This window comes from Rhinolophus ferrumequinum, chromosome 17, assembly GCF_004115265.2.
Source record: "Rhinolophus ferrumequinum isolate MPI-CBG mRhiFer1 chromosome 17, mRhiFer1_v1.p, whole genome shotgun sequence".
In the NCBI taxonomy this organism is placed as follows: domain Eukaryota; kingdom Metazoa; phylum Chordata; class Mammalia; order Chiroptera; family Rhinolophidae; genus Rhinolophus; species Rhinolophus ferrumequinum.
Window position 1 is genome coordinate 6884834 of NC_046300.1, and position 25039 is coordinate 6909872.

A 25039-nucleotide genomic window follows, 5' to 3' on the forward strand; every position below is an offset into this window, starting at 1 on the left:
CACGCTGGCCATGAGGGCCTGGAGATAGCTGGCAGCTCCTTCTTGCATCATCAAATCAATGGAGCCCACTGGGAGTTCCGATGGGGTGGATTCTTGAGGGAGAGCTAGAGAACAGCAGGGGAAGTAACAGGTGCTGGCCAGGCTGACACCGGACAAGGGCGTTCCCGGTATGGAAAGGCGTCCAGTCTGGGCCAGAGCATAGGATCTAAGACCTCAGGGCTACATCCTCCAGGCAGGCGAGTGAGTCCCCTCTTCCTTCTCCTGAACTGCCTCCTTGCAGCCTGGTGTATAAAGTACAGGGAAGCCCTTGTTTTAGGAGCTGATGTTACCTGATGGACACACCTGGCTAACACCAAGCAACACACCCTCTGTCACTGTGCTTCCCAGAGTGACCACCTGCAGTAGTCAGCATAACCAACAGCCCACATAAGTCAAACAAGGCTCAGCAGACAGGAGTCCATGGAAAGGGACCCTGACCAACAGCCCCAGCTAAGCTCCCTGTCACCAGGCAGCACCAACTTGCCAGCCATGAATGAGCCATCCTGCAAGTGGATCCTCCAGCCACAGATGAGCCCCTCTAGCTAGTGCCATGTGAAGCAGATAAGGTTCCCCGATGTGCTCTGAATCCCTCAATTCCTGGTCACAAAACTGAGCAAAATGAATTGGTTGTTTTAAACCACTAAGTTTGGGTGGTTTGACCACACCAATAGGTAGCCAGAACACTGTGTACGTAGAAGTCTAAAGGCAAAACAGATGTACAAACTACCATAAACTACAGATCTCAGAATGTTTTTAGTTCATTTTCAAGGCACACCTCTAAGGAAAGAATGCTACAGGGCAGGGGTCAGCAAATTATGGCCGTGAGCCAAATCTGGCCTGCCACCTGTTTTGTACGGCCCATGAGCTAAAAATGTTTTGCATTTTCAAATGATTGAAGGGGAGAAAAAAAATCAACAAGAATAATATATCTTGATATGAAAATTACATGAAATTCAAATTTCAGTTTCTGTGTCCATTCATTTATATGCTGTCTGACTACTTGCACACCACACTGGCCGAGTTGAGGAGCTGCAACAGAAACCAAACGGCCTGTAAAGCCTACAGTAAAACTCTTACTACCTGGCCCTTTGAGGGAAAGTGTGCTGACCTCTGTTCTCGGAGATGTTCGCAGTTTGAGGTATACCCCACCCACCCACATGGCCCCCTGCAAATTCGCTCAAGATCTAGGAGAAATTCCAAGGTCTCATATTCCCAAAGGACTGGTGCTTCTTCACACAAAAGCTTCCTGTTTCACCAGATTTCCATCCTGCGACAGCCAAGAGACTCTTCCTGTTACATGGGTCTCAGATCCCGTTCTCTAGATTGCGTCCCCAAAAGGAGATGGGGCAAGGCTGAAGTTTGGATACTACCTCTGGTTCTTAACTGACCACGTACACTAGTAAACATAGAATACCAAATCAGAGCAAAACTCCTATATTTATAACATATTTAAAAAATAGGTTTAAAGCATTTAAAAGTTCTTTACTTCTTGGGTTTAATCCCATGATTAATGAAAAGAGACCTTTTCCTATACACAGGCCCTTTTCCATCAAATCCCTAACTCAATGACCAAGAGGACAGATGTAAAGGCTTTTTAATGGTGACCCCCTCAAAATGGCAGTAAGAATACAGGTTTAAGATGCTATTCTGAGATATACGGGGAGCCTTTTGTGAACTTCAGTGGCTATCCCTCTCTTAAGGGACACTTAGCAGGGCCTGGAAGAACTAAGCTCAGAATTGTTGGGAGTGTAGAACTGAAAAACTAAAACCTAAAACTAAACTGGAAGATGAGAATTCTTCCTCGTGTATGCTTTCCATCCAGTCTCACCTTGATGACTTCTCCACTGGAGGCAATTAAATCTGTTGGAATGGTCACTCGAAATGAGCGCCCGACGACAGCGGTGCCATCAGGAATGCCAAGCACCGTGGGCACAGCCTCCTGGAGGTGTGTGAGCACCGAGTGCATGGACGCCTCCAGCTGGTTCTCCCAGTCCCTGACAGACTCCACAGGGCCACTGGGCCAGTGGGACTGAGTCGCAGCCACGGAGAGCAGGAGCAGAAAGGTCCTCCCCCAGAGGGGGAGCAGCAGCGACAGGCCCACACGCATCCTCATCCGGGGCTGAGTCTGCTCAAGCCGACAGTCTCACTAAGAAAGGCAGCAGATGACGTGGTCCCAGAGCGGGGTCCTCACCCTCTGCACACCTGCTCCATCCCAGGCACCCAGAGCCTGAAAGAGAAGAAGAGTCGTCTCAGACTTCAGCACGCCCCATGGTTTCAAAGTCACGCACAGGCAGTTACTCCCCCATAAGTGCTCCTGCCAAGCACATCTACCCTGAATGAGATCCAGTCTCATCCTGCGCTGTCCAGTACCAAGCTGCCAGCGGCACGTGGCTCCTGAGCACGGGAAATGTGGCCAGCCCATTCAGTGTCAACTACACAATGGACTTTGAAAACTTCAGATTAAAAAAAGGAATGTAAAGTATCTCATTAATACTTTTAAAATATTTATTACATATTTAAATAATATTTTGGACCTAAATATATTATTAAACACATTAGGTAATAAATTAATAAATGGAAAATAATAAAGAAATATATCAAATTAAATGTATTATGAAAATTAATTCTACCTGCTTATTTTTATTTTTTTTGTGACTACAGAAAATATTAAATGACATGTGGCTCACATTGTTACTTCTGTTGGGCAGTGCCACTCTAGACCTAACTACCACTTTACCGGAAATATAAGCGCCATGAAGGCACAATCAGACAAATCTAGAATGTGGGGCCTTCTACAAGATAAATGGCTTGGTTTCTCCAACTGCTGATACCCCTAAACACTAGGGGACTGTTCTAGATTTAGAGACAGCAACCAGATGCAATGTGTCCATGGGACTGGATCCTGCATTTACTTCAAAAGAAAAAAGAAAACACCACAGAAGTCTAGCTCTGAAAGAGGTAACTGAGGAATTTTGTATGTGGACTGGAAATAAGCTTTACTGTTAATTTTCTTAGGTGAGATGATGGTGGTGTGGTTAAGAGACTGTCCTCCATGTTCAAGGACTTAGGAATAAAACAGCAAAAATATCTGCAACTCACTTTGAAATGGTTCAAGGGGAAAAAGGTGTGTGTGTATATACAGAGATAAAGCAATGTGACAAATGTAACAATTATTAAGTCTTAAAACAAGACTAAAACATCAACTATTTGCAGAGACCTGCAGCAAATGTCCACTCCTCATACCCAAGCACTAATAACAGTACTCGTTTTTTTTAATTTTTTTTTTCTCCCCTTCTTCCCCTTCCCCCCCACTCCGGTTCAAGCCGTTGTTTCGCAGTCTAGTTGTGTAGGACACAGCTCCCTGGCCCAGGCTGGTATAATGAGCTTTGCACTGCCCCTGGCTGACGCAGTCGGTTCCAGTTATCGGTCAGCCGCTCACAGCCGCTCACGATGGCTGCCGGCCACTCACACTGGCCACCGGCCACTCACGCTGGCCACCGGCCGCTCATGGCAGCACACAGTACCCCACAGCAGCCCACAGCCGCTCACGCTGACCTCCTGCTGCTCACAGCAGCCCAGCTCCAGGCAGAGCCATTGTTTACCATCTTAGCTGTAGAGGGCGCAGCTCACTAGCCTATGTGGGAATCGAACCCGCGACCTAGGCGTTAGGAACACAGCACCCCATCCGCCTGAGGGGCCAGGCCCAGGACTCATTTATTAAACACAGATCTGCAAACTCTGCCAATAAACAACACTTACGTGGCCTCTCTTGACCCCACACCCAGCAGAGTGACTAGAACCCCACACGTTGTCCCCTCGCCCCCACATCGGCTTCAGGCAGCTCATGACACCTGCCCTAAGGCTGGCAGCCACACAGATGCATTGTGGGACTTGCTGGGTGACCACACGTGACCACAGCTATCACGAACAAGTGCCCTGAGCCAAGCTGTCAAGGGGCCACGTGGTATATTTTTTGATCTGGGTAAATAAAACTGCTAAAGAAAACAAGGTCAGGGGTGGCCAGTTAGCTCAGTCGGTTAGAGTGAGGTGCAAGGTTGCCGGTTCGATGCCCGCATGGGCCACTGTGAGCTGAGTCCTCCCTAAAAAAAAAGAAAAGAAATGAAAAGAAAAACAAGGCCACTGAAATGGGCATTGTATTCTAAAGTCAATGTCAATCTAAGCCAATCCAGAAAGGGTCTGGTTTTGTGTTTTGTTTTGTTCTTTTGCTATTGATTTTGCTCTTCCTGTTCTTATTTTGTTTGAGCTAAAATTCATGAGGCAGAGCCAACACAATAAAGGAAAACAATTTTGGAAGTTGGGAGTCCTCTCCTGCCAGCCAATGACCTATCATAACGCTACTGTGTTTAAGACAGTGTACTTGGAGCAGAGTAGACAGTGACCGTGGAACCAGACAGAGCCCAAAACCAGCTTGCAGAGGAGTGTTTCAAAGGCACCTGGACACGTGGCCATGTATGCAGAAAAGCAAATACAATCAGGTTCCTCCTTCACGTTTCCATCACAAACAAGATAAATCCCCCACCCCAGGTACATTAGATACACAAATGCAAAAAGCAGAATTTAAAAAATTTTTAGAGTATAGAATGTCAGGATAAGGATTTCATTAAAAAGACATCAAAAACGTGAAAGAAAAAGACAAGTGGACTTCCACTTCCAGAAAGATTGAGTAGACATATTTTTCCATTTTCCCACTAAACAATGAAAAATCATAAACATTATATATAAAATAAACATTAGACTCTAAAAAAAGTCAAGAGAAGAAGGCAGACCAGCTAGAGACGCCAGGAGTCAAGGAAAGACAGTGGTTGAGTTCCTTTTTGCCTCATATATCCCAGAATCGGAGCTGAAGAAACTGGCAATCCAGAAATGCCAACGGATGAGACAAAAAAAGGTCCCAACAAAAGTCTGCTCTCTTTAGCCAAAGGAGCAGGAAGAGGGTAGCCTAGCAAGAGAGAAAACAGACAATAATCCCTCTATTCTAGCCAAACACCACGGAAAACACTGTGGCCCCACTCCCACCCACACGAGTAAAGGCCAAGAGGAAAACTTAGACTTCCACCCTCAGGAAACTGTAAGAAGGCGCCCTAATCTCCCCACTGGGGTAGTATCAGAGAAGGCCAAGTAGGGACCTGGGACTGTTATACCCACTGGCCTGTAACAATGCACTGCCGCCCTCCTCCTCCTCCAGTCGCTCTGTGTCAATGGAAACCATGTGGGGAACCTGGGTTTCTACTCATATGCCCACCCAAGCAGTAACAAGGAAACTCTCCCCTTCCCTGCTGGATGGTGTCAAAGGAAGACTAGCGGAGGGTCAGAACTTTTACCACTGCTCAGTGGTAGTGAGGCCCAGGGAACCAGAACTCCCACCTCTGCCCAGCAGTAACAAGGACTTCACCCACCGTCAGGCAGTGACAAAGGCTGCCTGGGTTATCTGGACTCTACCTCCACTTCCCAGTAATCCAGCAGCACCTCCCCCACCCTTCCCCTGCCAGAAGAGTGTCCCAAAATGCCAGCTAAATAGAATCCCGGAGTTTCAGAACAAAATACAAAATTGTCCAGGTTTCAATTTTTAAAAATCACTCATGATAACAAGAACCAGGAAGATCTCAAACTGAATGGAAAAAAAAGGCCATCAATAGATGACAACACCAAGAGGATAAAGATAGGTAGAAAGTAAAAGGATGCAAAAAGATATATCATGCAAATATTAATTAAATAAAGGAAAGCAAGTAAGTCTATATTAATATCAGATAAAGTAGATTTCAGAGCAAAGAAAATTATCAGAGACAGAGAAGGACATTATATAACGACAAAATGCTCAATCCACCAAGAATAGCAATCCTAAATGTATATGCACCAAACAACAGAGCTGCAAAATATGTAAGCAAAAACTGAAAGAAAAAAACTTAAAAACCCACAATTCTAGTTGGAAACATTTCAACCATTATCTGAACAATTGATAGAACTAGAAGGAAAATCAGCAAGGAAACAAAAAAACTCAAAAATACCATCAATCAACATAATCAACTAGAAGAGCACTCCATCTGACGAAGCACACACAGTATTTTATTTTATTTTTTTATTTATTATTTTTTTAAAGATTTTATTGGGGAAAGGGAACAGGACTTTATTGGGGAACAGTATGTACTTCGTACTTCCAGGACCTCTCTCCAAGTCAAGTTGTTGTCCCCCCAATCTTAATTGTGGAGGGCACAGCTCAGCTCCCAGTCCAGTTGCTGTTGCTAGTTGCAGGGATCGCTGCCCACCATCCCTTGCGGGACTTGAGGAATCGAACTGGCAACCTTGTGGTTGAGAGCCCGTGCTTCAACCAACTGAGCCATCCGGGAGGCAGCTCAGCTCAAGGTGCCGTGTTCAGTCTTAGTTGCAGGGGGCAGAGCCCACCATCCCTTGCGGGACTTGAGGAGTCGAACCAGCAACCTTGTGGCTGAGAGACCACTGGCCCATGTGGGAATCGAACTGGCAGCCTTCGGAGTTAGGAGCATGGAGCTCTAACCGCCTGAGCCACCGGGCCGTCCCCACACACATTATTTTAAAATATTCACGGAACATACACACAGAACATATCTAGGGCCATGAAACAAACCTCAACAAATTTAAAGGAAATGAAGTAATACTGAAGTAGTTCTCCTACTACAATGGAATCAAATTAGAAATCGGTAACTGAAGGATAATGGGAAAAATCCCAAACATTTGAAAACTATACAACATCCTTCTAAATAATCATTGGGCCAGAGAGGAAGTCTCAAGGGAAATTTTAAAAATTATACTGAACTAAATGAAGATAAAAATATATTTGTGGAGCTGTATGAAAATTTGTCAAACACAGCTAAAGCAGTGCTTAGACATGAATTTATAGCACTTAATTCACAAGAAAAAAGAAAAAGTCTCAAACCAATAACCTATGCTCCCACCTCAAGAATCTCAAAATAAATGAATCAATGAATGAACCAAAAGCAAGCAGAAGAAAATAAGCAGAAATCAATGAAACTGTAAACAAAAACAAGAAAAAAAGAAATAAAAAACTGTTTATTTGAAAAAAATAATGAAATTGACAAATCTGTAGTAAGACTAACAAGAAAAGAGAGAGAAGACACAAATTACCAATATTAGGAATGAAACAGGATATCCCTATAGATCCTGCAGACATCAAAAGGTTAATAAGGAAACACGTCAAATAACTCACAAATAAATTTAACAAATTAACTGAAATAGACCAATTCCTTGAAAAATACAAATTACCACAATTCACCCAATATGACACAGATAATTTCTACTAAAAAAACTATTAAGGAAATTGAATTTGTACTTTAAAAACTCCCACAAAAAGAAATCTCTAGGTCCAGATGGCTTCACTAGTAATTTTAAAGAAAAACTAACACCAATTCTACATAATCTTCTCCAGAAAGTAGGAGGACCATTTCCCTATTCATTTTATGAAGCTACCCTGATACCAAAATCTGTCTAGACAAGACAAACTCTCCCCTAAAAAAGAAAGAAAACACAGATCATTCTCTCTCATGAACACAGACACAAAATCTTTAACATTATCAAATAGAGTTTAGCAATATATGAAAAGAATTATACACCGTGACAAAGTGGTATTTATTCCAGGAATGCAAGACCAGTTCAATATTTGAAAACCAATCAATGTAATCCACCACATTAATAGACTAAAGAACAAAAATCACATGATCATATCAACTGATGCAGAAAATGTACCTGACAAAATTCAACACCCATTCATGATAAATGCTCTCAAAAAAAGAGGAACAAAGAGGAACTTTCTCAACTTGATAAAAAGCCTCTACAAAAACATACAGCCAACATACTTAATAGTGACAGATTGAATGCACTCTCTTTAAGATCAGACAAAGCAAGGATGTCTTCTCTCACCACTCTTATTTGACATAATGCTAGAAGTTCTAGCCAGTGTAATAAGGCAAGAAAAGAAAATAAAAAGCATGTAGAACGGAAAGGAAAAAATAAAACTGTCCCTTACATAGAGATGATATAATTGTCTATGTAGAAAATCCCAAGGAATCTACAAAATAAACTCTTAGGACAGGTGAATTTAGTAAAGTCACAGGATACAAAATAAACATATAAAAATCAATGACCCTTCTATATGCTAGAAATGAACATGTGGACACCAAACTAAAAATGTAATACCATTTAAATCGCTCAAGTAATGAAATACCTAGGTTTGTATGCTGAAAACCATACAAAGCTGGTGAAAGATATCAAAGATCTAAACAGAGACATGTTATGTTAATGGACTGGAAGTTTCAACATAGTAAAGATGTCAATTCTCACCCAAACTGACACACAGGTTTGTAATAGGCTAAATAATGGTGGCCCAAAGATTATCAGGGCCTAATCACTGAGATCTGTAAATGTTACTTTACAAGGAAAGCCTTTTGCAGATGTGATTAAATTAAGAATCTTGATGTGGGGAGATTCTGGATAGTAAGCCTTAAATCCAATCATTTGTCATAATAACATATCCACAACCATCATTATGAGAGAGGGGCAGGAGGAGGTTATATACACACAGAGAAGGGGATGTGAAGTCTGAGGCAGAGATTGCTGTGATGTGGCCAAATGCCAAGGAATGCCAGCAGCCACCAGAAGAGAGAAGAAACAAGGCATGGATTCTTCCCCAGACCCACAGAGGGAGCGCGGGCCTTGCCAACACCTTGATTTCAGATTTCAGGTCTCCAGAACGGTGAGAGAACAAATGTGTGTATTAGTCTAGGCTACTAAGGTTGTAATTTTTTACGACAGCCCTAGAAAACTAATTCAAGGTTTAATGCAATTCCTATCAAAGGCCTATCAAGAACTTTTGTAGATATAGCCAAGATTATTCTAAAATTTATATGGAAAAGCAAAGGAACTAGAATAGCCATGATGAGAAAAACAACTACCGTGAGTTGCTGCCTAGGTGTTTTACAGAATGATAACCTTGCTCAGAGTCTCCACATTTAGATAAGGACCTGAGCTTAGGATTCCCACCGTAAGTTCCCACTTTGCTCTTCCCAGGGCATCTTTTAAAAGAACCACTGAGAGTTGAGCCTGTATTAGTGACCTCCACCCCTAACACCTTATAGTAATAGGCCCTGCTCTCCATCTCCTGCTCAGACGACTGCCCTTTCTCCCAGAGCTCACTGACCCCACAACCCTCCTACCTCTATTTCTGGGATCTGTAAGTAGTACAGTTTGTCACTCCACTTCCTTTGTGTGGGTGTATTAAAACTGTACCCTCAATCAAAAACGACCCTGTGGTTTTCATAAGTAGGAGCCCCCATGCTGAGGGAGCTACCTGCCAACCCCATGTGGGTAGCTTGTGAGCCCTCATTTGGCAGGTCATAATCTGCAGATTCTTAATTTAATACATCAGCTCTGGCTTCTCAACACAATAGCCAAAAGCAATTTTAAAAAAGAAAAATAAAGAGGACTCTTTCTACCTATAATATAAAGACTTAGCTACAGTAATCAAGGCTGTGCTGGTACAGGAATAAACACAATGGAACAAAATGGAGAATCCACAAATAGAGCTAAGCAAGACAGCCCAACTGACTTTTGACAAAGGTACAAAAGCAATTCAACGGGGGGTGGGGGAAATAGCTTTTTCAACAAATGGTGCAACCCAGATGTCCTCCAATGGAAGAATGATCGATCACACTATGGTAGATCCATACCATGGAATGCTAAAGAACAATAAAAAATAATGAACTATTGACACACCCAACAACTTGGATGAATCTCCCCGGAAGTATGCTGAGTGAAAAATGCTAATCCAAAACGCTGAATACTATGTGATTTAATTTTTATAACATTCTGGAAGTGACAAAAGTATAGGAACAGAGAACAGATTGCTGGTTGCCAGGGGTTTCAAGAGAGGGTCAGGGCCTAAAGGAAGTAGGTGTGGCTATAAAAGGGCAACATGAAGGATCCTCCTGGTGATAAAAATGTTCTGCATTTGGACTGTGCCAATGTCAATATCCTGGTGTGATACTGTACTGTAGTTTTGTAAGATGCTTCCATGGGGGAAACTGGGTAAAGGTACACAGGATCTCTCCATATTACTTTTAACAACTGCATGTGAATCCACAGTTATCTCAAACGTTTTTTCTAAATGTTGAAGGAAAAAATATATTAATTTGAATTAGAATTTTCAATTTCTGTACAATGAAGACAGAAGAGATAACAAATAGGTAATTCACACACATATTTAAAAAAAAAAAAAAACACAACACAAAAACCCAGAAATAGTAAACATACAATGAGATGCTCAACCTCACTAGTAATCAGGCAAAAGAAAGCAACACGAACACCTACCCATCAGAATGGGCAAAAATGTTCCAATGTGACATCGCTGAGGGGAAGGAACTGTACGGCTACTGGTGGGAGTACGGGCTGATTCCACCGCCTGGAGAGGGCTCCCCAGCCCAGCGGGGCCCTCCTAGGCACACAGGCCGAAGAACGTCCACACATACAAGGAGACAGAGGGCAAGCATGTCCACTGCAATGCTGGACAGCTGTCCATGAACTGGAGAAAGCACCAACAGGCTGTAGTCCCTTCGTGGCATGGAACTCTGCAGACAATTAAAATGAACTAGAACTACAAGAACCAAAATCAGTAAATCTCAAAAAATGTTTAGCAAAGAGAGCCCACTGCATAAAGATATTAAGACCATTTATGTAAAATGTTTGTTTATTGTTTATAGATTCTTATGTATGTAAATAAAATAATGCATGCAATCATAAATACCAAATTCAGGATCATGGTCACTGATCCTAACGATGCTGGAAGAGGGGGCAAAGGAAAAAGAAGGGGTTCATAAGAGTCTCCAAATTTATAACTGCTTTACTTCCTCAAACAGGATCTGACAAAAATACACAACATTAAGATATGACAAAGCTGGTGGCAGATAACTCAGTTTCTCTGGAATGTTAGTCTATGTTCTCTGCTGAGTACTTGAAATGCATGCAGGTAAAGAGCCTGACTTGAGTCCTGTGATCTCAAAGTAATAAAAATCTAAAACGCCCAGCACCTCTTGCTCTATTTCACCTCTCTGCATCTTGTTGACCACCGTCTCCGGACTGGAAAGCCGTCTTCATGCCTGTGTCTAGCATATCCTGAACGGCACCTAAAATCCAGATCCCAGCCCCTGGGGCTCCTGCCCTGCCCCAACCCTACCCCATTCATCACCCTCATCCCTGTCCACCCGTATCTCTTGGCACCCGTATCACTCAGGTTTACATTACACGCCCCCCCCCAAGAACAGTGTGCATGCACCCCTAGTTCCTAGGACAGCATTTGCTCCCTAAGGGCTCAGAAAAACACATGGAGCAGCTCTACAAGGTATGAGAAAGGATCTGAAATTCACCGGTCTTAGCAAGTTAATGAAGATGTTCTATCACTGGCGGGATCCCAGCCTCTCATCAGTGCAAGGTAAGTAACAGGTTCACAGAGTCCTCCTTCCTGCCTGTTTGCACGACCTTGTTCTACTCGGAGGCCACATGTGACAGGCGGCTCTCACAGGACTTCAGACCCATTTCTCTATGGGGACCTTTCCTCCCTGTCATCGGTGAATGGCTAAGTCACTTTTGCCTACCAACAACTTGCCAGAAAGTTGACTTGCACATTTCTCCATGGGGACACCAAACGACCATGGACTCAGAAGCCAGGTCATGTGGGCATCAGTTCCAAGAACCACTTAACTCCCAGTGACCTCTGCGGGGTCCTCTTCCAGGAACGGCAAGGAAGGAAACACCCCAACTTCTCAACACCTAGTGTTCACTGTACTCTGGGTGAAAGACTTCTCCTCAGACCCCCAAAAAACCTATAAGGCTTTTCTTCGAACTCTTCTGTGTTGTTTTCATCTCTCACTTTCTTACCTGTCTGCTTTTTACCCCTTTTATAGTTTATTTTATCATTTAATTTTTAAATTTTTCTAGGGCTTTTATTTTATGGTATCTTAACTGTACCTTTAGAGTTTTCTTTACTGTGGCACAGTGCTTCCTTCAACGGCCTTTTCCTGTCTTAATATATTTTAACTTGTATTTAGTACATGGCTCAGCACACCCCACGGCTGGTTGGAAGGGTGGTAAATTATGGAAGGGCAGGGACACATCTGTTGCAATCACTGATGTATGCCAAGCACACAGGCAGTGCCAGATACACACCTAATGAATGAATGGGAAGGATACAGGATGTTTGGTTTTTCAGCTTCTTCCTATGTCTTTACTCTTTAATTTACTTACTTTTCTACTTATTAGATCCAGTTCGCCTTTTACTTTTCTAATCTGATTCTCCATTTTCAAATTCTCAGCTCATCTGAAAACAGCACCAGTCTGAGACACACCCTGTCCTACCAGAACATAAGCTCAGTCTATCTGCGGACACATGACGACATGGGGTATCTGTTTCATGACTAAGTGCTCTGCATTTAGCAGCGGGCGATGTCCCAGGCAGAACTCCAACTGCTATGTGTTAGCTTTCCATGCTCTGGGGAGAAAAGATCTTTTTGCAACTTGGCAAAACGCAGCCTTGTATCTTTCTGATGCTGGCTTCCTACATGCAAGGGTTACGTCTCCTCGTACTAGGAACTTGGCAGGCTGCACCCACACACCCTTATTAGGATGTCCCTCTGGAAGGGTTATACACATACTCGCAGGCTTGTCATTCGGAGATGGAGGCCCTACAGAGATTCTCCTCGTTTTTCAGGGAACGAGGCCCAAAAAGAGGTCATACTCAACCGGTCACACAGAGCCTGTGGTCAGAACATGGCGGCAGGAAAGGTGCTTGGAACCAGAGAACGACTACGGCCAGAGCCACCCAGTCTTCCTGACACGGCCACTCATTTTAACACTGCACATGCACACTTACTTACATTAGCCCCTCGGGAACACCAGGAAGTGCTCAGAATGTCTTGGCTGAACTCACCACTGTCCAGCGGACAGAAGCTGCCGAGGCTCCTACTGAGAAATGGGGAGTGGGACCGGCTAAGGCATTTCCCTGGGCCCGTACCCAGTGCAGTGCCCGCCACTAAGTCTGAGCTCAGTGAAATCCAACTCTGTGAAGAATGCCCTTCCCAGAGCCTTGGTGAAGCCCCTGGCTACGACGGCCACGGCATCCAGTGTGACAAACAGGCAGCGCTGCCACGCATGAGTTCCATCCTTAGTCCCGAGGGGGCAGAAAAACCTTAACAGTGGCCCAGACGCAAAGCCTGGACACAGCACGGTCCTTTGGGACTCTGTGTCCCAGAGCAGCCCCTCAGGCTGTCTCCCTCTTCTCTTGGTAAAAGTCTGCGTTCCTGCCCCAGGAGCCACGAGCGCCACAGGGGAGAACCTACAGTACCCTAGCCACCCACCCCCCTCCCTGGGCCAGCAGCACTGCGGCAGCGCCTCCACAGAAAACTGGCTGGGGTAGCGAAGACAATCTGAGCAGGGGACCTCTACCAGGCTCCTGGGGTACCATTCAACCATGAGCGGACAGACTAGGTTGTGTGAGAAGCCCAAGGAGCCCCAGACCCTGAGGCTTACTTCAGGGAAGCACTTCATCAGGAGGAACCAGAGCTAGTTGGGGTGGAGCCGGCCATCCCCTGCACCTGCCAATGGCCATGCCCAAGCTTCCTTTCTCCAACACTGACACTGGCTCTCTCCAGTGAGGGGCAGAAATAAAAAGTCATGTTTCCAGCAGTGCTTAACAAGTGAGGTCCTTTGTAAACCAAAATATATTAAACATACATACCATTTTTATTAGGCAGGTGTATTTCAAGTTTACTAGATCAGTTAGCAAGGAGACAACCAGGGAATCAAAAGCCTTAAAACAGTGACAGGATTGGAGCCCAGGCATCTGACGCAGAGTTCAGCAGGACAGACTCCTTCTGTCACCCATACTAATCCCTATCTGTATGCGACTGAAGCATGTGCCTTGCAAGGGGAGGGGCGGGATATATGCCCATGATGCACAAGTCTTGTGACCCTACTCTGTCCTGACAGCCTTGGGTCCCTGGGTACTAGGAGATTCCTCTGGAATCCCAGCCCCAGAAGAGGAGCAGCTCTGTGGTGTCCAGGCTGCCTCCCCAGAGCTAACGGGTGCCCCATACGCGCAGGAGGCTCAGTTAGTAAATGCTTTCCACTCAATAAATGTGAGGCGTGAATGTGTACATGGCACCAACTCAACACATAGTAAACGTACTGTTTCTTCATATGCATATAAATCCACAGAGAACGAAACCTTAAGATACCCTCACGAAAGACTCTGAAAGAACAGCTCCCTACTAGGTTTTACTTTCTAAGAATGAAGGAAACATTGTGTGATTCAACCCCTTATTAACTATACAAAATGAGGCAGAGGCAGCCCACCCACCACTTCCAGGAACCCCCACTCTCCCATAGCTTTGTTATCTAAAAATAGTACTTAAACTGTCTAATGGCTACATCTGCCATGGTAATTAAAAGAATTAAGGAAAAGGAGATTTTCTTTTAAGAACCAAATTAACATCATAATATTCCATGTCCCTGTTTTAAATGGTTTTTGAAAAGTCAAAAGCAAACTTGACTACAACCACCACTTTAGGCTCCAGCTAGCAAAAGGCTTTTGTCCAGACACTCAGAAGTTAAATGTCAGTCTAACAATATAAAAATTCTGGAGGGTTAACCAATTTAAAACTGCTCAGCCTGATAGCCAACAGGATATACTCAACACAATGGAAAATAGTGTGAAGTCACTGTTTACTTGGGCTCCAAATAGTAAAACGACCGGCAGGTTTCTCCGCTTTGAGCTCAAAGCCGACCTTTTTCACTCCTTGGCGTCAGAGGAAGAAGGTGCTGAGCAAAGTCTCTGGTGAAGACTCAAGGTGTCACTCCAGAACTGCTTGCGGCTCCAGAGGCAGGTGAGGTTTCGCTACCATGAGGTCTGTGTGCTGTGGGAGTATCACCTGGGTGTGGGGGCAGCTCCGTGTAGACACCAGCAGGGAGCTGAGCAACCCACCAAAGGGGTCCAGGGTCCCCCCGCACAGCAAGAGATTTAAAAGTAAAAACATGTGGGAGGAAAAAAATGACCACCTCTGAGAAGCAAGCACTACACAACAGTCTACCAAACAGAAAAGCTGCTTTCACTTTCCTCACTTGGAAAACTCTTGCAAGTTCTCACTTAAAACAGATACCAAAAGCAGAGGTCCAGGAAGGGCAGTGGTTTCTGCTGATGGTGGTTTGGTTTTTTTCAACAAAGGCAGGAAGGAAGCAAGGGTTTAATACCTGGGTACAAACTCACTCAGGTGCAACCGGTCCTAGAAGAAGGGAAAAAAGACAAGGTTCAAAACCCAGGGCTGAATTCTCCACTGTACCATGGTTTCTAACCTGGGTAGATTTTTAACGTTTTATGTGGATAAAGCTCACTGAAAAAACAGTTCCTTCTACACTCCACTGAACTCCCTATGCTGTTAAACATTACTCACTACTGAACGGTACACTTAAAAATGGTTAAGGTGGTAAATTTTATGTTATATGCTTTTTACAATTTAAAACTTTTATAGTTAAGATGGCAAAATTTATGTTACGTGTATTTTACCACAATTATAAATAGATGTTTAAAAAAAAATTACTCAGCTACATCAATTAGACTTCAGAAAAAACACTTGAGGCTTAAATTTAGGTCCAGTCTTTTAATCACTGATGCCCAGGGAAGGCACTGAGGACACAGAAGGGTAAACTAAGCCCCAAGACGAGCCCAGGTCTAACTGCCCATTTGGCTGCAGCAGCTGGACTGGGAGGTGGGGTGGCAGTGGGGAAGGAAGTGCCAGAGGTGGGCGGCCAGACTCAGCAGAATCCAAGTGGGAATGAATTACCACATCCAAGACCCGTGTGGCATCCAAGAACCCAATTAAAGCAAATTACAATTATCTCAAGACAGCCCAACAATAATTAACACTTCAGTGCATATTTATGGCTCCCTACTCCGGGCTAGGTATGAAGCTTCATTTGTGATACATGCAGTCTTCCCAAATTTCATATAAAAATATTCAATTAAGATTTATACACATTACTAAAACATAAAACACAAGAGGTCATAAACTAAGTACTTATATTACAAATAGGCATTTTCCAAGTAGATGATTACAGGAAACTAAAAGTTACCTTCTGCTCCTCAAACTTCCCTATGTCGCCACCTCTCCATCTCAGCAGAAAGGTAGTGGGACGACTGTGAGGGCAGGGCAGTCGGTGTCTGTCCTGGTCAAGGCAGGACAGGGCTGCCAGGACAGGGGATGTCCACTGCAGGGGTCTGCTAGCCCCAAGCAGGCACTCAGCAGCCATCAGAGTACAGGGAGAGAAAGGGTTTCCTCTAAATCCCAGAAATGATTAACCAAGCACAAAAGCAGTAATCACCTGATTTCACACTTTGAAGTTAAAAGCTAAGCTTTCTGCTCCATTCTCCGTTATACTATAATACAAAAGATTAAAAATAAGTGCCGTAGCTCAAAACTAATATGCTAATCTGACTTCAAAGAATTAAGTTTAGAAAAAGTGTGCCACTGCTGGCCTTCCCTGACGTAACTGGCTAATCAGACTCCAAAACAGGAGTGAAATGAAATGTCCAGGTGGCCCCAGCCCCCTCCCCCACCCCCATTCAGCGCCACCCCTCTTACTGCAGCCCTTGGCCCAGCCAGCAGCCTCACAATACAAGCCTCAGGAGCCAAATGGGGGTGTCCCACCCGGCCCCTACTTGGTGACTGTGAGTTCTTGCATCTTCACTGTAGAATACCATCCGAGTGTTTTTCTAGGCAAATACTTCAACCTTCAGTGATTAAGGCTGCAACACACTTTTGGTCACATTCTTGTTTGGGGCCCCATTCTTAAGGCTCAACCATCAAGAACATTTCAACGATGCCAGAAATTTACAGATCAACAAACCTTGTTTAAAAAAGGACAAGACACAACTAGCATCCACTCCCTTCGCTCAGACTTTCTTGCTGGCAGAATTCCTTCCCTCCCACATACAGCTGTCTAATTGGCCTGTCTACCTACCTCTGCCTTGCCACAGCTACAAGATTTAAATAATCACAAACTTCCCTGGTAGGTTTTAAAGGTGCGCTTCTAAAGGCAGGAACAAAACAGCCAGAAGACGGCCTAGCAGACTTTGGAAGCCCCACTCTGTGAAGCCACAGCCGTCCTCCTCCCACCAGGCGGTGAAGCAGCAAACTAGCAGGACACGAATGCCTGCCGTGCCTGACCTCAGGCTCGCCCAGAGGGCACCTGCGGGCACCAGTTCCCTGCGAATTGGTGAAGGCAAAACTCCTGGGCCAGATCGCGTCAGCTCCTGCATTGCTGGCCTTGCCCGACAGGGGATGCCGGGCTTCCCAAGGACCACGGCAAAGATTTATTTAGAGCGTTGTGTCCAGTTCAGGCACCTCTACACCACGGAAGAGGGAGAAAACCCAGTACCCCAAGGACTTTCGTCCTCCTCAACGCTCCAGGAAATCCCAGCAGCCGGCCCTCTGCCACAATGCGGATTTACACCCAGGTTAACACAACTGAAGAAGTCCTTGAAGACACCCTTGTCCTCACCTCCCACAGCCTCTACCCCTTCTTTCTGCCAGCTTTGATCATTCCCTTAGCACAAAGGAAAAAGTGGGTTTCCACTCTGTAGTAATTATTTGAAAATTAATTCCTGCCTTTTAGAATCCAAGGATGAAAAATTACAAGCGATAAGGGAAGGACAAATGCAAAAAGATCTTCCATCTTAACAAAAGAGTGCAGCTGTAATTTACATATTCCCAAGTTCTGGGGAGAAAGTAGCAGCTGCAAAGTACTTGTCAGTGGTGGCCAGAACCTCCTGATACATGGAAGGTACTCAGAGCTGGGATCTGAATCTCCAAGCTGAGCTCCTTTCAGGCACGGATGGACTCCCACAGCTCAGGTGGACAGAGATCCCACCAGCTCACAGCTTAATTTTTCAGATGCTTTATCTTTATTTCCCATGAATCTTCAACTGGCTCCTAAGGTGAACACACAGGTGCCCTGCCCTTCCCCGTCTCTATGTAAATCATTTGTGCTGGGAGCTAACTACTTAAAGGACCTCTTTTATAAATGGAAAATTTACTTTATGTCTTCTCATTGTAGCAGATTATCCAATGAATCTTAAAAGTTCTGTGGGCTTAAGAATATACCTAATCAAAAGTCAGGAACCTCTGCTTCGCATTTATCTCCCACAGGGTTAAAGATGACCTGGGAGAGACTTGTGGCTACACAGTCCTCCTAACAGGCTGGCCACTGGGGGGCGGGGGGCGCTAACCACACCCCGACTTCTCAGAACTTCCTTGGTCAGTAAGAGGAAAAGGACAGGAAGGCTGAGGTCACAGGCAGGAGAGAGAGAGTGAGTAAACCAGATGGAGCTGTGATTCTCTCTTCTCAGACTAAAGCTGCCCTACAGAGCCTAATGGCTAAAACAGGATGTGCGGCCTTGTCCCTCCATCTGTCCCTCCCCCTAGTTATCCTTGGAGATTTCGGTTTGGGGGCATGGGGGATGCAGAGACAAGACGGGCCAAGACGGGCAGCACAGCAACCAATGAGGACCAGGGAGAGCGCCTTTCTCACATGGTTGAGAAAATGGTCACAAAACCAGTCGTCCTCACTCCCTCTCTGTGGATCCCTCTCTGTGGATTCCTTCCTGGATCTGGCTGGCTGTTTCAATCCAAGTAAGTATCCCACCCATCAACCTGCCTCCAGGCTGGGGAGGGAGCAATGAGGGAACACAGGCTCCCCAGAGATGGTTCTCACCCGGAGAGGGGGAGCCCTCCGGTCCTCTGCCAGCCTTAGACCATTACCAGCTGTATTCAGCAAAAGATCAGAGGAGAATCCAGACTTCTTTGGAACAACGAACTAAAAATACAGCAAGTTCACCAATTATTAATAGCATTAGTAGCATTTATCTAGGGAGCTAGAGGTTTGTTTTTGTTTTCCTTAATCAAGCTCTCTTTATAAACTCATATCCACAGACACCTCAGAGTCGCTCAAACTCTCCACTTGCAGGAGGGCTAAGAAGCAGGAAGTGGCCCAGCCCACTTTTGACACAGAGTTTCCACCTCTCCCACCACAAGGTTAAGTGCAGCTGCAAACTTTAGCAGCAGCTTCTGGGAGGGTCAGCTCTGGGAAGTAAACAACTGCAGCTAATTCAAAGCCCGCAAATTGAAAGTTTGCAAACCTGTTTTTCAAAATACTTGCAATGCATCCAGGGATCTCAGCTATTTTCTGCTTTTACAGACTAACTTATTAAATTTGACACTGACCCTGGGGCCACAGACACAAGCGTCTCAGACTCAGCAAGTACCTGGCACAGTACCTGTCTGGTCGTGCGCTGCTGGCCTGTCAGTGGTTAGTGCATGGCTCTTGTCGTGGCCCTGGACACAGCAGACTTTGCAGAAATCATTTCCAAACATTCTGAAGGCAAAGCGAACATGTTCTAACTTCATTCACTGAGATCAGAGGTCCCCGCACTGCAGAGAGCAGAGCAACAACAGGTGCAACAGAGCAACAGCAATTGTTTTCCAACTACTTTATAAACACACAATAAGAATTGTATTTTGTTAATGATTCTTATTCAACAAATTCTGACCCCCTTACTCAGGATCAGACACCATCCCATCTTCTTCCACCTGCTCTTTAATTCCAACTCCATTCCATTTGAGTTGCAATCTCTTCACAAATGAATACCATAAAAACGAAAGTGCGTGCCATTACTTAGAAGATTAAAGTCTCAAGAAACATGAGCTTCCCTTGTTTTTCAATAAAAACGTTCCCAACTAGACTGGATGTCCCGAGGGCTGGAATAGGGTCAAATTCACCTGGGTCCTGGGCTTAGGCTGGTTCGGTGGGGGCTGGGACAGCAGGAGCTGGCCAAGGTAGAGGAGCGTGCACGTCAGCACCAATCAAGGAAAGCCAAGGCCTCAGAAAGAGTGACCTCCTAGACGGGTCTGTCCATCCGAGAGCTCGGGAGGGGAGGGCATGGGGTGCATGCAGACACCTGCTTTCTCTTGTCCTTCCCTGGGAGATGGGCCATGGCCACCACGCAGTGATGTGGGCTAAGACCCAGCCTTCCAGTCAAGTTCAAATAGGTCAAAGAGCCAAGAATGCGCCCTGGCCTCGGGGCCCGGTGGCCTCCCTTCTCCACAAGCTAGGACACTGCATCACTGCCCAGCGCAGAGATGTCTACTGCACCCTCAGGTGTCTGCTTCTCTGCAGGACTAGCTTCGAGCCCTCCCGTCCTGAGGCCACCCTTCCTTCGCCAGTCCAGGAGTGCTCTTCTTCCGCTCCTAGCAGGCCCAATCCCTGCCACTCATTCACTGCCTCTGCCCACAGAGGTTCCCCTGAAGCAGGCTGCAGTGTTCCCACAGCACAATCGTGCCCCCTTTCCCTGGAAGGCTTACTCCCACTACATCCAATCAATGCAACAGGTGCTCAACACACATTTGGTTGGTGAGTTGACACAATGTTTTTCCTCAAATGTGGGCACTAGACCCAAGTTCACTTCTTCCCTTTGCTCTACCACTTGAAAACCAACTAGACATTTCCAGTGTCAGGCATAAGAATTCCCTTTCTGATGCACTGGCCTCCCCAGGCCAGCGAAGGCTTGTTTCCACGTGACCATCTTCCTCAGAGGAGCTTTGGTCCATCTCATGGGCATGTTTATCGGCATTTCTGAGTGCCCAGTTCCGCCTGTGAGACAGGCTAGCTTTCTTACTTAACCAAGGATACAAGCTCTGCCAAACTCTGGGGCAGTGGCTCTCGACCCTGGCTGGCCATTGTCACCTGGGCAGGGGACTTAGAAAGCTGATGCCTGGGTCCCACACCAAAGATTCTGATGTCGTGGGGGGGTGGGCGGGGAGGGGGCAGAATTCCAACCAACTGTAAAGTAAACCCTGCTCGAAATTAGACAGAGCAGCTCTGAAACAGAACAGGAGGCGGACAGTATGGTTCAGGGCCTCATCCCCACAGAGAGCAGGTAATGAAGGAATTGAAAACTGGTGCACAGCTGAGGAAAAGGGCTTGGAAATGCAGCGGCCTACCATCGACCCAACCCACCTGACCAATCCCCACCAGGGACAAGGACTCTGTATTAAAATTCTCACCGAAACCTCAAACCCGCAATTCCAGATCCTCTAGCAAGTTTTTCCCCGAGGTCCCAGCCGCATCACAAAACGCATCAGTGTTGCTCAGAGACAGCACGGGCCCCTCGTGGGAGCAGGAGCGATGCCGGTGCTGTGCTCCCTCCTGCCCTCAGCCCTCCTGAGGGTCGGAGAGGCTGCAGTAGTCTCCGCCTCCACTCACCAAGCATCTGAAGTTGGCCTCCACTACCTAAGGGGCCCAAGCTTGTTTTCACATCAGTGAAATGGGGACTATGCTGTCACTGACCTCACAGGTCCACCGTCACAGTGAACTGAAGGTGACACGTCGGCCCTTCAGCCTGTGCAGAGACTGCCTCTTTCAATGACTATGGTTTACCCTGCACCCAACTGCCATAAGGAGTATCACGTTCTGGATGCTGCAACGCCTTAAGGCAGAGACTCTGGGTCACAGCCACTCTGCGGAACAGCTGAGGTCTCCTTTAAGACATGAGAAAACTGAGGTCCACACCGAGTAAGAGGCAGAGCCAGGACTTGAAGCCAGTTCACCAGATTAATTCGCCCGAGCCACAACTGCCATCACGTGGTTCTTGTGTTCCCGGCAGCTCTTTTTGACAGCTGCCCGTGGATCAGGTCCCACCCTCACTGCCTGGCGCACTAAAGTACTCATGAGCACTTGCTAAGTGGGGTTTTTTTCTAACTACCTCTCACCCTCTGGCTTCCAGCCCCCTAAATGCTGATGCTTCAGGAAACCTGCCCAACTCGGGCCTCCATTATCCACTTGGCTCTCCATCATCTTTCCTTCTTCATCAGAGTCTCAGAAAAGTGTGAGCAGGGACCAGATCCGATTTGCTCACACAAGCTACTGATGGCACAAAGAGGACACAGGTCAGACCCACATCTTCCCATGGCACTGGCACCCACCTGGGGGAAAACTGTGTCAAAGACCACCTGAAACACCAGGGCACATCTGTTCCATTGACTCGAGGGACGCTGCACCATTAATTCAAATCTGACAACAGAGTTGTGGGTGCTGCCTCACAGAGCTGGGTGGGCTTCAGGCAGTCCACAGCCCAGAACAAGGGGCCCTGGCATTAACGTTCAAGTATATCCTTCCTCTTTAGAAATCAGCTCATTGGATCTGATCATTTCCCTACCGAGGTAGAAATAAATTCTTTTTGAGCAGGCAGGGTCTTCTTTTATTAGGTTGGTGCAAAAGTAATGGCGGTTTCTGCAATTAACCTTTTAAACCGCCATTACCTTTGCACCAACCTAATATTTTGTTGCTAAAGCCCATCTTACTCTGCTAGTATCTATCATGTGTCACTTGTTCCATGCAGAACAAAAGTAAAAAACTGGACACTCATGAAACTCCTTTATTCAACTGCAACATAATGAAGTAACAGAATACCAAATAATATATTTATTTTAAAAGACTTTCAATAAACACAAATTTGTGCCATTCACCCATATCGTGGTTTCTAAGCACCACTTCAACTAAAAGGAACCAAGGCTCCTTGAAAAAGGGCTGAAGCCAGGCTGGGGCACGTTGCCTAGACAATCTTGTTGCACCAGAAAGTCAGGAGTGCTCAAACAATGTTGAGGACGTATCAAAAGAACACAGAAACCAGCCAGAAGGGGCGTGCACTGGCCACATATGGGACAATCTGAGCATCAAAATGAATAATGACAAGAATGGACTATATCACATTGAACAAGTTATCAATAAGAACTACTATAAATAAGCCGATGAATAGATATATGGGGGATGAGAAAGCTTTTCTTAGAGAAAGATGACAACGAACACAGAAGGAATGATGGTCTTCGAAGCAGCACTGGATGCTGAAAGTAGAGGGTCAAAGTTTGCGGATGAAAAGGATATTTACATAGCCTCAAAGTGTCCCCCCTATAAATTAGTTAATTGCGAAGGGAAAAACAGCAACTTTACAGGAGAGAAAAATGCCAGGCAGTAGAGGAAACCTCCTTACCCAGAGCTGATCATCAGGACAAACCAGTATCTCGTGCCTACTCATACGGGGCTATCGAAGACGCTACTGGGACGAGTAAGGAAACCCGAATGAATGTGAGCTGCAGATCAGGTATTACACCAATGTTCAAGCTTCTCCTATTGATAGATGTACGATGGTTACATAAGAGAATGTCCTCATTCTTTGAAAGTACACAATTAAGTATTTAGGAGTAAAGGGGCATAATGTTTGCCAATTACTCATAGATGGTTCAGGAAAAAAGGATAGATAGAAAAGAGAGAGGATGACAAACAAACAAGGCAAAATGTTTTTAACAAATGGTGACTCAAGGTAAAAGTATTTAGGAGTCCCTTTTACTATTCTTGGAATTATTCCGTAAGTTTGAAGTTATCTCAAAATTTAAAAGTTACAAAAACATGGCAAGAAAATCAGTGGTAAGAAAAAGGAGCATAGGGCATGGTCCGCTGCCCCTCTCAGGGCCTCGGTTCTTCCCTGGCAAAGCAGGGCTATTCATCAACAGTTGTGAGGCAGACGACTATAAACTGTGGGAGCCTGTCACCCCAACCCCCCACTTACCTCACACCCTAGCACTTGTCCACTAGGAACAAACCCCCAGATTGCATGACTCAAAACACACCGCTTGCCAGGCCCCCAAGCCTAAGTTCATAAGGGGAAATGAGGACCTTTTAAAGGCATTTTCCTCCAGAAACACTACAAACACAAAATATACAAAAAAGGACTTCATTTGTTTTTAAGAGTGACTTGGGTTATAATGGAAGAACATGTCAAACACTGGGGCCTGAAATTACTACATTGGCTATGTTTGCTTAAGATTAAAAATAGTTTCATCTTCCCTTCCCAGGAACCTTCCCTGCTGGAGGAAAAACCCCCGACCAAACCATCACCAAGTGCAGAGGTCCCAGAGCCAAATGCAGAACCCCCTGAAGCCAGGGGTTCCTCGTAGCAGATTCCCGGTCACCATTCAGAAGCCATACAGTAAGCTTCACAAAGATGCCATCAGCTGACGGGTCCTTACCTTCCCCACCTAAAGATATGAATGACTTTCCCCTTACTTTCACTAAAATTGAGTTACTGTCAAACTCCTTCATTATGACATGAGACGGAAGGAGGAGGAAGGCGAGACAGGTTGAAACAGCAGGAGACAGCATTTTGCCTCTCGTACTGCTTGATTAATGGGCTGAGGGGCAGCAGTGTCATCAATTCACTGGGAGCACTGGCACGTCATAGTCAGGCAGCGTAAGAATAAAGGCGGGGGAGCATCCGGGCGATTCAAGAATCAAAACATGGTGCTATGTTTTTCTAGTCAAACTTGACTACCTCAGAGGAAAATTGCTATGGAGAATTTATGGGCTAATTATTCCACATAATAAGGTCTCTGTGGGGCTCTCTGCTCCTATTGTTGCTTGCCTGGACCAGCCCTCTGGGCCCACTCGAGAGCAACTCGGGGCAGGGGGTAATCAGATGCAAGTGCTGAGCACAGGGAGGGCAGGCGAGGGAAGCCAGAGGGTATCTGGGGGCTCCCGAGTCTAATCTTTACACTGTGGTTTCCCTGTTCTTAGAAACTTGAACCTTTCCTAAATAACATTTCTAAATCTCCGTCCGATGCCTACTGTCCTCTGACTGAGGGGCAGGGGCAGGAGGCAGGCTAGACCCAGCTGTCCTGGAGGTGCACCCTCCACACTCTGAGGGCACTGGGGAAACAGCCATCTATCCCAGGCCAGTGCCACCATCTGGGACAGGCAGTCACGTGCCTAAGCACAGAAGTACGGACCGATCCACGCTGACCTTTCTCTCAGATCAGCCTAACTTGTACACACGAGCAAT

General features: G+C 45.7%; 1 protein-coding gene across 5 annotated transcripts in view; it reads right to left on the reverse strand.

The window, feature by feature from the left end:
* DAG1 (dystroglycan 1) overlaps window positions 1-25039 on the reverse strand; it is a 54229-nt gene that overhangs the window by 11579 nt on the left and 17611 nt on the right. For 4 of the 5 annotated variants that reach the window (XM_033131729.1, XM_033131732.1, XM_033131733.1 and 1 more), the window contains one exon: window positions 1868-2266. In XM_033131729.1, the coding sequence (XP_032987620.1) occupies window positions 1868-2152 (285 nt within the window). In that variant the 5' untranslated portion in view covers window positions 2153-2266. Of the gene's footprint in view, window positions 1-1867; window positions 2267-19426; window positions 19581-25039 lie in introns of those variants that run through there. The other variant, XM_033131730.1, reaches the window with a different exon arrangement.